The 14,637-nt window shown below is 38.5% G+C and overlaps 2 protein-coding genes across 3 annotated transcripts; one reads left to right on the forward strand and one right to left on the reverse strand.

The window, feature by feature from the left end:
* The first annotated feature begins 585 nt into the window (after window positions 1-585).
* myl7 (myosin, light chain 7, regulatory) lies at window positions 586-1,810 on the forward strand. The gene is made up of 6 exons (XM_062417233.1): window positions 586-681; window positions 919-994; window positions 1,167-1,271; window positions 1,355-1,433; window positions 1,532-1,580; window positions 1,706-1,810. Exons 1-6 carry the CDS (start codon window positions 646-648, stop codon window positions 1,808-1,810), a joined length of 450 nt encoding a protein of 149 aa, XP_062273217.1. The 5' UTR covers window positions 586-645.
* Window positions 1,811-5,540: 3,730 nt separating this feature from the next.
* On the reverse strand, window positions 5,541-12,983 carry agpat9l (1-acylglycerol-3-phosphate O-acyltransferase 9, like). 2 transcript variants are annotated; one of them, XM_062417555.1, is made up of 14 exons: window positions 12,951-12,983; window positions 12,344-12,546; window positions 12,027-12,093; window positions 10,594-10,742; window positions 10,303-10,448; window positions 8,334-8,408; window positions 8,147-8,236; window positions 7,942-8,035; window positions 7,724-7,839; window positions 7,326-7,381; window positions 7,018-7,103; window positions 6,784-6,912; window positions 6,505-6,584; window positions 5,541-6,062 (listed from the first exon to the last, which is right to left on the reverse strand). In XM_062417555.1, exons 2-14 carry the CDS (start codon window positions 12,485-12,487, stop codon window positions 5,957-5,959), a joined length of 1,338 nt encoding a protein of 445 aa, XP_062273539.1. In that variant the 5' UTR covers window positions 12,488-12,546; window positions 12,951-12,983; the 3' UTR covers window positions 5,541-5,956. The 2 variants fall into 2 exon arrangements, with proteins under 2 accessions (XP_062273539.1, XP_062273538.1); XM_062417554.1 differs by having other exon boundaries at window positions 7,724-7,835; window positions 7,938-8,035.
* Window positions 12,984-14,637: the final 1,654 nt, after the last annotated feature.

A 14,637-nucleotide genomic window follows, 5' to 3' on the forward strand; every position in this document is an offset into this window, starting at 1 on the left:
ATCATATCATACTGGCCAAAAACACTGCATACAAAACACACAGAAGCTGCCATAATAGCTTGATTTAACCTCTAAGGAATAACTTAATGTTAGAGGTCACTCTGTCCTGTTTCCTCTCTGCTACGCCATATCTCTATTTTCCAGCCCAGAGGAATCCTGCTTCACCTCTTATCAAGTCTCTTTGGTGACACACAGAGAGCAGTTGTGGCCATGTAAGGGGCTGTGCTTTCACCATGGGTTATTATAGGAGGGCAGAAGATAACATGGGCCATACATAAAACCCACCCCAGCATCACACCTTGACTGGGAGTCCACGTAGGATCACACACAGACATGGTAAGTCAATCATAGATTTCAAAGTCTTATTTTTGTGTTAACTCAAAAACAATCTGTTTCAAACTGTTTCGAAACCTAATTAAATGGCAAAAACTGCTGCAGACATGTTATAGTCGAAGCTCTAATTTTTTTACTGGTCATTTTTATACATAGACACTAAAACTGAGAACCTGCAGTGAAAAAGAGCTTGATAACACAGCGTCATTTTCCTTTTGTTGACTGATTTTGTGTTCACCCTCTTAGGCAAGTAAGAAGGCCTCCAATAAGAGACAGAGGGGAGCACAGAAGTCTTGCTCCAATGTATTCTCCATGTTCGAGCAGTCACAGATACAGGAGTTCAAGGAGGTACAGTGCACTATGTGGTCCTGCTTGGGGTGACACAAAATATATCTACCGTGACTTATGACTTTTATCAGAGGAACTTTCTGTACAAACAAGTGATTGTATCACAAAATCATGCAAGGAAAGGACAATTTTTATTAAATTCAGCAGATGTATCCCTTTTTAAAAATTATCTATATTATAAGTTGACGGAGCCTCTATTTGAATCATAAGAATTATATTCCATGATTTATCCTATAGGCTTTTGGCTGCATTGACCAAGACAGAGACGGTGTTATCAAGAAACAGGACCTGAAGGAGACCTATGGACAACTGGGTATTTTCTTTTTCTGTTACTTCTTTCTTATGTTATTCATCCGCTGACTTATACCAAATACGTAATAATAATAAAAAAAGACAAGCTCTGCCAATGAAACCTTCTCTTGTTGTCATATTTAAGACATTTGATTAATTTACTGTGTGTGTGTCTTTGGGTGTGTATGTCACAGGAAAGCTTAATGTCAATGATGAGGAGCTGGATGGGATGCTGAGTGAAGGGAAGGGTCCCATTAACTTCACCGTGTTCCTGTCTCTTTTTGGGGAGAAACTCAACGGTGAGAAGTTTTTGAGAACAAATCTTTGGATTGTCTATGTTGTACTCTCAGATGATGCTCAGTGATTCTCTGTTTTCCTGCAGGGACTGACCCTGAAGAGACCATACTTGCTGCCTTCAAGCTGTTTGATCCTAATGGGACAGGCTTTGTTAATAAAGACGAGTAAGAGAAATTAAGTGTATTAATTATCATGTTCAACTTTGTCATGTTAGCATCTTGTTATAGTTACCCTCTCCTTATATCTTTTTTGTCTTGTCCAGGTTTAGGCGATTACTGATGAACCAGGCTGATAAATTTTCAGCAGAGGAGGTTTGTGTTTTCTGTTAGAGTTGTGACAAACTCTCAAACATTTATTTGGTACATATATTTGCATTTCTATGCCCATTTTGGTCTACTGAGTTCACCAGGCACATTGTCTCTTCCTAAAATTTCAGGTGGATCAGGCTTATGCTGTCGCTCCAATTGACCCAGCCGGCAACATCGACTACAAGTCGCTCTGCTACATCATCACACACGGAGATGAGAAGGAAGAATCCTAACAAGGATTATTGTCCATGTAGTCAGCTCATACAGGTCATCTAAACATGCTAATGTCGCTTGTTACGAGACATGTCATTAAAATGCATTAGTGGCTGTTGAAATATCTGATTTGTCTAACTTTCTTTTAGGGGCAAAAGTGGCTGTAATAAATACTGTTGTGTTTGTATTGAATAATGGCTCCCCTCTTTGTGCCATTGAGAATAAAGTGCTAGGCTCTTCATTAGCTTCTTTGTTAATTACAAATGCATATTCTATCAAGCAACACTGCGCAGTATATAAATTAAAATTATATTGTAAAAGAAAAATCTCAAATCACACAAGAAGATATATCTGTTAAAGTCTTTGATTATTTTTTATTAATGTCAGCTAAATTCATCAAGAATTACAGTATTTGGGTCAGTATTCTAAAAAATAAGGAGGGATACATATAGAGAAGAAATATAAGGACAATTCAAATTTAGATTATTTTAATATTTTTGTTTAATTTTAAGAATATCTGGTTAACACTTAACTTTAAGTCCCCTATTCTACAATTTATAAGACACATACAAACATTTTCTATGTGGTTTATAACCTACAGTCTATGTTTATAACACATAATGTAGTAATAATGATTTTGTTTGCACACACACACACACACACACTCTCACACACACACACACACACACACACACACACACACACACACACACACACACACACACACACACACACACACACACACACACACGCACACACACACACACACACACACACATCATTTAAAAATAAGTCTTTTCAAACTTTTGACGGTATTGTATGTGTTTGTCAACAACTATAGCTCCTCCTGTGGGCATCAGTAAGTGTAAACTGAGAGTAAAGTAAAACACAATTTTAATATAAGATAAACTAACTACTGTAGGATATATTAATAAACACTTTAAAAAGTACATATGCTCATATACCTTCTTATAACTGCATTATAATACATGTATTAAATATTTGTATAGCCTAATGCTAATAAATGCCACTGTAAATAAGGCTTAAAGTGTTGTTATCCTTGTTCTACTGTAAATTGTATTCCTCTGTATATGTTATGATGACCATGGTGAATGCCTTTCAGGACCAAGTGGATAAACTCAAAAATGCATGCTCATCAAACCAGAAGTAAAGTGTTTTTTTCTCGGTCAATGAGAAGTTTTGAGATACAAGATGTTCAACATACTGCTTGTAAAGGAGAGTTCCTAAATATTCTGCAGTAAAATGCTTCATGGGGCCCCTGCTGCAGTTCCATTCTTCTGGGGTTCCGTTTCCATGGATACAACAACAAACACCCACATAAACTCTCACAGCCACATTTTCCTGCTCACACAGCAAACAGCCGGTCAACAACAAGACAAGGAGTGTGTGAAGTCCTGCAAGGCAAGCTCCACTTCCAGCACAATTCCAACAGCAGAGTCACATCCCAAATGACTGAGTTTAATTTTGATATCTGAAATCTGCAGTTCTACTGACAAAGATGCCCATTGCATCTGGAGCAGCGGGCAGGGTGGATGTAGGAGTGGGCCAACATACAGGCACAACATGTACAACAGACGGACAGAGGATGAACACCAAATTTACCAACAGGGACTGTGACTCTTATCTGCTACGGTGGGTAGATTACTGCTCAAGTGTGCTGAAATGTAAAATTAAACAGATGAAGGCTCACAGTGTTTTGCATAGCACAGAGAATATTCTCTTTCAAAACATATTACAGGTATGTTGATGCATGAAATACATTTGAAAAACTCATGTTTTCTTTAACTGATAATAATGTACTAGATAAATGCCCAATCTACCACCTACTGCAACCTTAAAATTGCAGGCATATTCAAACTAAAAAAAGCTGCATTTTATGATCTAAATGTGATCCTGGACTAATTTCTCTGTTTTTCAGCAGATATTAAAACATGGGCAGTCACAGGTATCAGCAACTAATGCAACTATTTAGCAAATTTTAAAAATAATTGCCTTCAAGAAACACCAGGTGTATGTAATGTGATAAAAGATTGTTAGAGACCTCGAGTGTAGAAACCATCATGTTAATTTAGGTAAAACTCCAGAAGAATTATTACACAGCAGCTTTAACTAACCTACATGGGCTTTTATTGCTTAAGAGAGCGGCTTAATCCAAACACTGCCCACCTGAATCAACAACAAACCTGTTTGTCATCTGACCTGCACACAGGATGACACAGATGTGAGGCACTAAGCTGGCTCATAAATATTTCAGTGTACAATTTGTTTCTCCTGGCTGGTTCACTGAAAGGAAAAGACAGGAATTCACGGGCTGGCTGTCATGTTTACCATGCATCATTTCCATTGCTAAATCAAATTAAATTCAGTGTATTTGTCATGACATTTAATCTCATTTTCATTGTCAATCGAATTTACAGATATCAGGAAAAAATGAAAAACGAAAGTAACTTATTAAAGGTAAGTGTTGTCGTCAAGACGGAACTCACACTGATCAATTTAAAGGATATCAGACACAATGTGATTCTGTAATTGCTCTTCACGTGACCTAGTAGTGATCTGTTTGTTTTGGCACAGGGCACACAGGGTAAAGCAGATCCAAGTCAACAGGACACTGACGGTGAGCACACTGAAAATTTAAAGATCCCCTCCAGTCATGTTTAATTCAGACAAAAATCCTCTGCTTGGAATAATAAATTGTCTGACATGTTATTTCCATTACAATAAATTCAATTACCTTGCTAAAAACCCTTGAAATTACATCTTCTTACTTTCACATCATTGAAAAATTCCCAATCTATGAATATGTTTAAAGTTGGGTACTGGCTTTAAACTAGATGTGATGACGCAAATCCTGCTCGTAGGTACATCCCTTTAACTCAGATTTTTCAGTGAGCAGAGAGAAACATTCCACTTACAGCAGATGAATGTGAAAACAGCCTTCAAGTGTCAAAGTGCACATAGATCATTCTGCTCAGTGAAGCGCAATCATCCAACTAAAGGAAGATGAAGACTTTTGACTGGAGGGGGACTTAAAAAAACCCTGAAACGAAACATCATGGATCCACACACACGCACACGGGTACAGTGAACTTCTAATGAACTCCTCTTTAATTTGCTTTAAAGGGGCCAAAGATGGGAACCCACACAGGAAAGGAGACAGTGAGGAGAAACCTTCAGGAAAACCATGCAGTGAAGAGAGATCCAAAACGTCTCGGCTGTGCATTCTCCTATAAAGCCGTCACACTTCATGAGGACGTTTAATGTGTTTTTACACACCCACACAACATTATCATTATCATCAGTATTATTTAAGTGCCAAACCTTGTGTCTCTGCTTGTGTGTTCATGCTTTAACTTTGCAGTTGTGATGAGCTGCTCTGTAAAAGAAAAAGGGTGAGGGGATAAGGATTCCAAAAAAACACTGTGCAAGAAGTTTCCCTTTTTAATAACTAAAAACTAAGATATATAATGCCAACCAGTGTTAAAAAACAAACAAACAGTGAGGAAACCCTAAAAAATATACTGCAAGGGTGCTTATCAGTGTTAATTATTTTGCAGTAAAACACTATAAGATCAAAATACATAAAACCTATATTCAAATGCTTACATCACATGTCAGTGTTTTCTCTTTGTGTCTATATATTAAATAATGCCACGTTATGTTATAAGACAAAAAACCTACAAAGTACCTCTAGGTTAATTTAATACTAGCATAATCACACCACTGATATCACATTTGTGAACTAAAATTTATTTGAAAAAACAATGAGCAGCACATGAACAAGTCGAATCAGAGATGTTCATGTTGCCAGTTTTTCTATTGGCTTCACTGCAATCACACATTGCATTCATTCAGAGCATTTGATCAGCATTAACATTCGATCAAAACAGTAGCTACCTTCAACAGCAGTAAAAACAAAGTGATTTTCCCTTTTCACAGTCAGTCTGCTCCTCATGGAGTTCAATATTGCACTTGTGCTCTCTGTAAATGAGACTCCTCTCGTTAGCTTTACCAAAGTTTTCAGAGTGTTTCAGTCCACTTGGCAGTATTCTATTTTAGGTCCAGCTAATGAGAAGATAGCCTATTTCTAGTATATATTCTCCAAAACCAGGCCTTGTGCATGTCCATCATACTGGCTGCGATTCTCAGTCACTGTTGCTGCCGTCGTCTCCCACCACCATGCTGCTGTATTGCTTCTGCTGCTCCTCTTTGAACGACTCCTTCACCTTTGCTCTCTTGAGGCCTCCGTCCCTGCAGGGACAGCCAGGTGCAGACAAGACAAACAGAGTGATGCTGATCTTTTAAACACATACAGACTGTATGATCAACATCAGTAAGTTAATTTCATGTGAAAAAAGGGACTACTTTTGGAGATTTCTCATGTTTGGCATTCAGTTGAAGGATTGCATGGTCCTTTGTGGGTTAAAAATGTTATCATTCATATGGAAGCCTTTTAAAAAAAAACTATTAGGGGAACTTGAAACTCAAGTTAATAAAATTATTTCATCCATTAGCTGTGATATCATTCTATGTTAAAAAACAAGGTCTTAAATGAATTTTAAGAGAGATTCTTCGTATAAAAGTCTGTTTTATCTAGAGGAAAAAAGAGGTGGAAAATACTCATGGAGACAGAAAATCCCATCACATCACAGAAATAATAATCAATACAAGAATGACAGAAGGTAAATCTTACCACTGTAGATCCACCAGCCCTCCCTGGTGAGCGATGGCTGACTTAACTCTGTTGGCAAACTGGACAGCATCTTCCCCCTCCTGCCATTTTTGAATAAACAATAAAGTCAGTCTACCGTGTGTGTGTGTGTGTGTGTGTGTGTGTGTGTGTGTGTGTGTGTGTGTGTATGTGTGTATGTGTGTATGTACATATATGGAGGGGTGGGGGAGGCACCTGTGGGATGTACACGTGGCTTTATGCATGCATGTGCTCACGTGCATCAGCACATGTTATACACACCTGTTGGTGCATGGCTGGCAGATACCACACATTACAGACGAGGGCCCAGCTGGTCATCATCCTCAGCAGGTAACTGACCATGCTGTACTTGGAACTGTTCCAGAAAGCATCTCCAAACTTTGGGTCATACTAAAAAATAAGTTGAATAAAAATGAATTAAAAAGTGCAGTGAAGAAATACACTTTCAAATGTGGAAGCCAGAAAGCCAGAAGAATCAACACAGGGCTGAAATACCTTAATGGCAACAGGGTAGATTGTTCCTCCAATCTCAAAACTTCCCTTCTTAAACATCATGACAGATGTGTTGTTGACACAGGTTCCTGTAGAAACCAGAGATCAGTACATCAAAGGAGACAGAGCTGTGTGAGCTCTGTCCAAACCCACAGAAAGTAGCTGCTCATTTGTCACTGCTCAGTGGCCAGACTGCCATCAGGCACTGAGCTAAAATAACAACACTCACTGAGTCTTGTCTTTGATGATACAAAGAAAAGCTCCACACTGGTGTGGATAAAATAACTGTCTTTTTACATGGTCATACTTACCCTCTGGAAATATCAATATGGGAAGCTTTGTCTTGTCATTCACATGATCCCTCAACCTGGAAGCAACACAAAGGCAATGGAAACCATTTCCCGACTACACAATGACTACATATTGCACTTTTTTTTTTCCACATTAGAGATCAAACATCTGGAATGACTGTCTGGGTGAAGATGGGATATAATGAGATGAAAGATATAAACTGGATGAGTCACTGTTCAGTAGCAGCTTTCCAAAACATATCTGTTCTTGCTTGAATGATAAGATTTTACTGCCAGGAAAATCTCACAACCAAAACAGCAACAGCAGGAAAATACTGGCAAGAAAGTAATTTCATTCTTAGACATGCAATGACAAGCAGGCAGAGACACACGCTGCAGTTAGAAAGTGAAAAACTGACCTTTTGGCCACCAGGTGGCGATCTTTCATCTCTGCCCTCTCAAACCAGACATGGGGACAGGATCTTACCATGGCTCTCTGGAGGATTCCCATCAAACCTCCGTGTACCTGACCTACCTGACAAACACATTTTGACGATCACAGAAAAATGTCATGATTCAGCATGACAAACAAAAGTCTTAACAATTTGAATTCAAATGTTGGCTGGTTTCCACCTACCATAGCATAACACCCATCATTGCAGAGTATCACAATGTCGATAGGGGAGGTGTGATTGGCAACACAGATTCCTCCTTTTTTGGGTTTATTTTCCCTTTTTTCCCAAGGTGTAAACATGGAGTTAGTATTTGAACTGAATCTGTTCTTTATATCTGTTATATTAGATGTTAGAAAGTAAGTGTAACTGGTGAGGATGCTCACTTACCTGTTGTGGTAGTGGATGGTGGCAGAGAGTCCTCGAGCACAGATCCTGTAGCACATGACATGGACCCATTCACTGAGCCAGAACTTTATCCTAAAAACAGACATTTTCACACATGTAAGCAAGTAAATACACATGAAGAAATGAGTGATGTACATGGAAAATTGGGATGGTTATATTTTGTGATCACCTCCAATTTGGGAGCAGTCCAACAGCAGATGTTCCAATAACCAACCAGGTGAGGCCAATGCAGGCCAGTGTTATCCTGGAGAGAGTGTGACATAATAATTCCTACGTGTTCCAGCAGCAACAACAAATAACTTTATTTACATAGCTTTAAAAAAAAAAAAAAAAAGTTACAAAATGCTTTATAAAGACATGAAAGGAGATATTACATGACATTAGTTAGATAAACAAAGGTAGAATTGATACAGTAATAATAACAAGTGAGGTACGAATCATTAAAACAGAGTAAAAACAAATCAATAACTGATTCAAGAGAAAGCAATTCTGAAATAGTGTGTTATTTAGGGGAGATTTAAAAAAGGAAACAGAGCTAGCCTGCCTGATCTCCTCCGGCATGTCGTTCCAGAGTCGCAGGGCATTGACTCCAAAGGCTCAGTCTCCTCTGGTTTTTAGCTTTGATCAAGGAATTACTAACATACCTCTGCCGGAGGATCTCAGGCTGCATTCATGCTTGTAAGGGTTAGTAAGTCAGTGATTTAAGCATGGCCCAGCCCTAAACATGCTTTAAAAGGTAATCATTGAAATTTTTAAAATGACTTATAAAATAACCAGTGTAGAAATGCTAAAGTATGTGTTATGTGGACCCTTATATTGGATTTTGTTAGTAGTCTTGCTGCAGCATTTTGAACTAGTTGAGGCTTGGCGACGTTGTATTGAGTTATTTACAGTCGTCTCGGCATGATCCAATGAAAGTGTGGCTGACAGTTTCCAGATTCTTAACAGATAAAGATCTAATTATATTTTATTATGATGTTTCGGAAACACAACTGAATGACTGACTTCGCCTGTTGGTCAAAATTAAGCTTGTTACATGCAACATGACAGAGAACCAGATAGAAGCGTGGGAAGGAATGCTCACCAGTGGGGTCTGGAGCTGTGATAATGGCTTTTGATTTATCTGAGTTTAACTGAAGAATGTTTTGAGAGAGCCAGTTTTTAACATCTGTAAAACAGGATTGTTTTGACTGATATACTTCTAAAAGATATGACTTAGAGGTAACTCAATGGAGAATAACAAAGGGCCAAGGGCTAGGCCTTGAGCCACTCCATAGGAGAAATAAAAAATGGTGGAGGATTTAAAGTCACCAATGGCCACACAAAATTTGAAATTGCTGCTGATAGCAGCTGATCTCAAGCTAGCCTACATCATCTGATGGCTCAGCTGATTCCACTCTATGCTGTCAATTGGCAAATCTCATACAGGGCGCCTTATTTAAAGCTGCTTCAAACTGCAAGCCGCTTGCAACCCACCTCCACCCCAGCACCTCCTTACATGCTGTGTCTGTCTTAAAAAAATGTAATTCTATTGTCACTGTTGCCTGCTCTGTTCTGTACCTGTGGTCTTTGTTGCTGGTCTCCCTGCCTTGGGATTTCCATGTAGGCACATGGGAGGGCAGGGAGGTCCGGTGGGGTCTTTACTGCTGGTCTCCCTGCCTTGGGCTTTCCATGTAAGCACATGGAAGGTGAGTGACCTCCCGGAACAGAGCCATACCACCAAATATAACTACTGTAACTGCCAATAAAATGTTTCTTTTTGACTAAAGTGGTCTTGACTGAGGATTTTTTTAAAGTCAAAGGGCAGAATCAAACATTTGCAGTGCACCGCTTAGTGTAAATGTTACTCATTTATATAAAAGACACTGTCAAGCTGTACATTAAAAATATTCCATTTCATTTTTACAGATTACATTTTTGCATTTTCATGATATCAGCTAACTCCTCTCTTATATCTTGCATTTTTTAAATCTCACCTCAAACATAACTTTTTTTTTTAACCAGAACAAATGGTTCTTAGGTTTCACTCGCTGAGGTTTGTCTCAACCTTTGACATTATTCCTGCATGGAGAGCACCTCTCCCTTTATATCACTACAGCTGAATTTTACTTTCAGCAAACTGTGAAGTATCTGTGTACCTGAGTGGGGCGAGGATGCAGTATCTCACAAAGATGCCGAAGCCGTAAACCAGTGTCAACCTCAGACTGATGTACTGGAAATCGTTGTTTGTGCGAGTCAGCAGGTTCCATAACACCAGCTCCTCTGAACTGAACCGCTGGGTCACCTTAATTTCAAATTAAATTAAAAATTTGAGAAAGATAACCTGACCACTTAAAGTCTGGAATGAATAATCAAGGATTACACATTACTTATAAGAATTTGTGATCTTGGTATCATCTATCTAAAATAAAGTTTAATAAAAAAAGTACCTCATCCTCTACAATACTCTCAATTCCTCTCCGACTGAAATAAAAACAGTCACTAAGTGTAAAATTGCCGCCGTCTGGGGGTTTGGGGCGACTCCGTCTAAGTTCCTCGAACTCTTTCTCCATAGAGCCATCGTCCCTCTGGATGAGACCTGACACAGACACACACACATAGACAGTCATACAAGTCAACATCTGATAGGAAATATGATCTTAGTGGTAATCTGAAAGATAAATCAGGCTTTCCATATATCTTACTGTAAGATGTTGTTGATAGTGATGGAAGATAAAATGATTTGAATCAACAGAGTAAAAATCAAAGTTCATTCTCTGAAGAAAAAAACATGCTGTACTTTGCAAGAATGTTAGAAAATGAAACAACTGAAATAAATGACCACAATAAATCAAAGCATTAAACGTACTTAAGAGGAAGGAGATGTGGCAATTTAACAGCAACTATGCATCACCTTTGTGTAGCATTTGTCACTTAGCAAGATAAATGACAAAGCAGAAGCCTCATAAGCAAATTTCCTCATAAAGCAGTGACTTTCCAAGAAAATTCACTTATTCAGCCAATAAAGTGCGTCAAGAAATGACCTAAAAAATGACCTTGCACCTCTTGATTTGTAATACATAACAGTAACATGATTCAAGTAACGGTGATTACTCTGCCTGAGATTTAACATTGTCCTCCTTTTAGGTCTCAGAACAGTTAAGAGTTGGCTTCAACGTACACTCCACACTATCTGATAAAACAGAGCTCAAAGTCCAGAACATGGGATGACAGACTCTGTATTCAATATTCAAACAAAACCTTCAAACAATGTCTGGTTTATCTCTGTTACGGAGGCTCTTTCACTGCTTATATTCATTGTCCATATTAAAAACTGCAACAATCACACAATTTGGATATGCAGAGGCCCGTTTTTGATGACATAACTAATGTTTTTATGTGCTACAGCCAGGGATACCACACTGTGCAGCTTACTGACTGATAAGGCGCTGATAAATGACTGAGTCTTGTGAGATAAGCAGGGTTCCCAGGACAACTTCACCTTGTTTCCTATCATAAATGTGAACTGGTTAACTGTGCCACAGAGCCATACACAGAGACTGCTCTGAGTAGAATGAGCAAACTTGTAGTACAACATAAAACCATTCAAACCTTCTAGTTAAGGTCACAGGACAATCAACCACTGAGCCCTTTTGTCTGTATGTAAATGAAAAAAAGCATTCCTCACAGGTACAGGTAAATCAATTTCTCTTTCTAATCTGGGTAATAAAACTGCAAAACGCCTGCCCAGGCTTGTAATTTAAAATTTTATGGAATCCAATATTGCAACACAACACATATCTGTAACTAAAACCCTATATTTCACAATACAGGATATGACAATATCAAACAATCTTCCTATTTCAAAAATCCTTCTACTCACCATTAGATGCAGAGGCTTTGAGTGCTTGTTCTTCTGTATTTGCCTTCTGTATCTTCAGAGTGGCCCACTGAAGAGGAAGATATTGTCAATCAATCAATCAATCAATCAATCTTTATTTGTATAGCGCCAAATTACAACAAAGTCATCTAAAGGCACTTTACACATAGAACAGGTCTAAACCGTACTCTTCAGATATTGTCACTGTTTTGATGTTTAAAAAATGGTTTGCTTTTAAGTCATATGTTGACCGGTGGATTACATCGAAAATATCTGCAAAGCCGTGAAGCTTGCAAAGTGTGAAATGATAATAAGATTACCTCTAAGGTTTTGACCAGGATGGTCATGTATGTCTCAGAGATGCCCAGTGAGAAGCCAAACATGGCTGGGATCATGATGAGGAAGAAAATAAGGTAAAGCCAAATCTTCAGCACCCAAAGGGTCATTGCCCACAAGTCCTCCATCTTTACTGTATTCCCTGAGGTAAACAAGTGCAGCTCTGTTGTGCAGATCTTGTGTTTTCCTGGATGAGAGAGGGGGAAAGTGTGTTTTATCCTTTTCACTTGTGTCAACAAAGACAGGCAGGGCAGATCCATCATCTGTAAGAAAACAAACTACTTGCCAGTACATGAAGGTCAACAACAACAACCACAATGACAATAGGAGCAAAATAATAAAAAGTTTAAACACGCCACGTAATTTAACTAGGAATAAAACCTCAATGGTCTCAGAAACACACAAATTGGCTAAGACCACAGGAATACCGACAATCAATATCACCTGACAATATAAACGTATCCAATAATACCCAAAATACAAGCCTGGATTAAAAGATTGTTAAAATATTAAACATAAGCACGACTGCATTATGTCTGTTTGCCTACAACCACAAGCGCCATTATCTTAAGACCCACCAGTTCGCCTCACCTGTCAAACTTCAGTCCATGTTCTTCCTCCTTTCTGAATAACTCTGATGACTGCAAAGGTGGAGTAAATACGCCCATTTACTACTGGAGCAAAGGTTACCCCACTGCGTCCAACAGCGCCCCGCTGCGTAATGAGAGGGAAGCGCAGACACGTGGATCTGGACTTCATACAGTAAGCCTCATAATTTAATATTTTAATAATATTTTTTACACAACATCCTGGAAAGTGAACCGTGTATATTTTTCCACCTCACAATTAAAGATATGCAGCTACTTGTTTGTAGGACAACAAAATGAACAAATATAAATAATTGCCTGATACCAAAATAGGCTTTTGGTATCATATAACTTTCAGCCAGATCGTGTGGCCTTTATCAGCAGATTACTTTTTTAAAACTAAAAAATAAATTAAATTTGAAAAAAATGTCTTTGGTCAACTTATTACTGAAAATTTAAAACATGCAACCTGCATGTTACTTGGTTCATCAACTTAATTGTCTTTTTCTATCTTCTTGTGTCATTTTTGTATTTATATAATGATTTTTTTTCAGAGCCTCAGTCTGTGACCTGACTGCTAAACTGACTGACCTTACATTTGCAATTGCATTTTGTGAAACAGTATTGCTACTGAAATGCCCCAAACCTGTCAGACATGCAACTCACCACAACACAGAGAAGCCTTTATGAGGAATGCAGCCACACTGTCTTTGTGTAAAAGGCTCTCTCTCCCACCTAAGACTAACAAAAGGTCCTGATTATTTTCCAGGTTCAGACATTTCACAGTCTGTTGCACATTACTGTAACAGGGGACTTCAGGGGGTAAGTTTGGGTAATGTCTCTTGGAATGATAAGAGGGCGATTCATTCTGGGATTGAACCTAAACCAGAGAGCTTTCTGGACCATAACCCGACTTCTTGGGAAAGATACATTTAGAAAAGATAACTGCCTGCCACAGTAACATAAATATCTTATATGATGACGCAAGGCACATGAAAGTCTATCCTCTCTTCCAAAAATATGCAATCACTTAGATACACAGTTGTGAGCAATAAGTAGCATGTTATACTGCTGTTAATAAATCAGACAAATTGCCCTGCAATTTTACAACAGGAAGACATTCCAGGTGTGCAGAAACTCTCTAGACGGCAAACTATTTGTCCTTTATTGTTAGGGTGTGTCAGTTCCAATAAGGCAGCGCTTGTTAGTTCTAAAATAACTGTTTTTAATGTTTAAGCCTTAGCACAATGGGCTAACTGCTTTCATTGAATGCTGGTTTTATTGGGTTCTTTTCAGGGAACACCCCAGTGAAGCCCATTAATGTTGTTAGTGTTGCTCTCTTGTTCTTAAAGCAGGGGAGGGAGAGGTTAGGGTCAACAGAGATAAACTTAAAGCTCTGCTGTCAGAATCTGTGCAGGAATGTGTGCTATCAGCATTTACAGAGTTATTTTTCAAAATGATCTTTTTTCAACTCCAAAATAGATTTCTGAGAGACTGGAAAAATCATAAAATATAAGTCCTCCTGTTTACAGTTAAAGCTACTGCCCCATTAACCAACAGTTTTATGTTCAGCCAGAGCTGCAGGACCTTCCTTGACCCACATTTTGACTTTAACCTGATTTTAAAAAACAAAACAAAACACTGCAGTCTGTGGTAGGTCCACATCTATCAGTGCCTTTATACAGGTATAC

Source organism: Scomber scombrus, chromosome 4 (genome assembly GCF_963691925.1).
Source record: "Scomber scombrus chromosome 4, fScoSco1.1, whole genome shotgun sequence".
NCBI classification, from domain to species: Eukaryota; Metazoa; Chordata; class Actinopteri; order Scombriformes; family Scombridae; genus Scomber; species Scomber scombrus.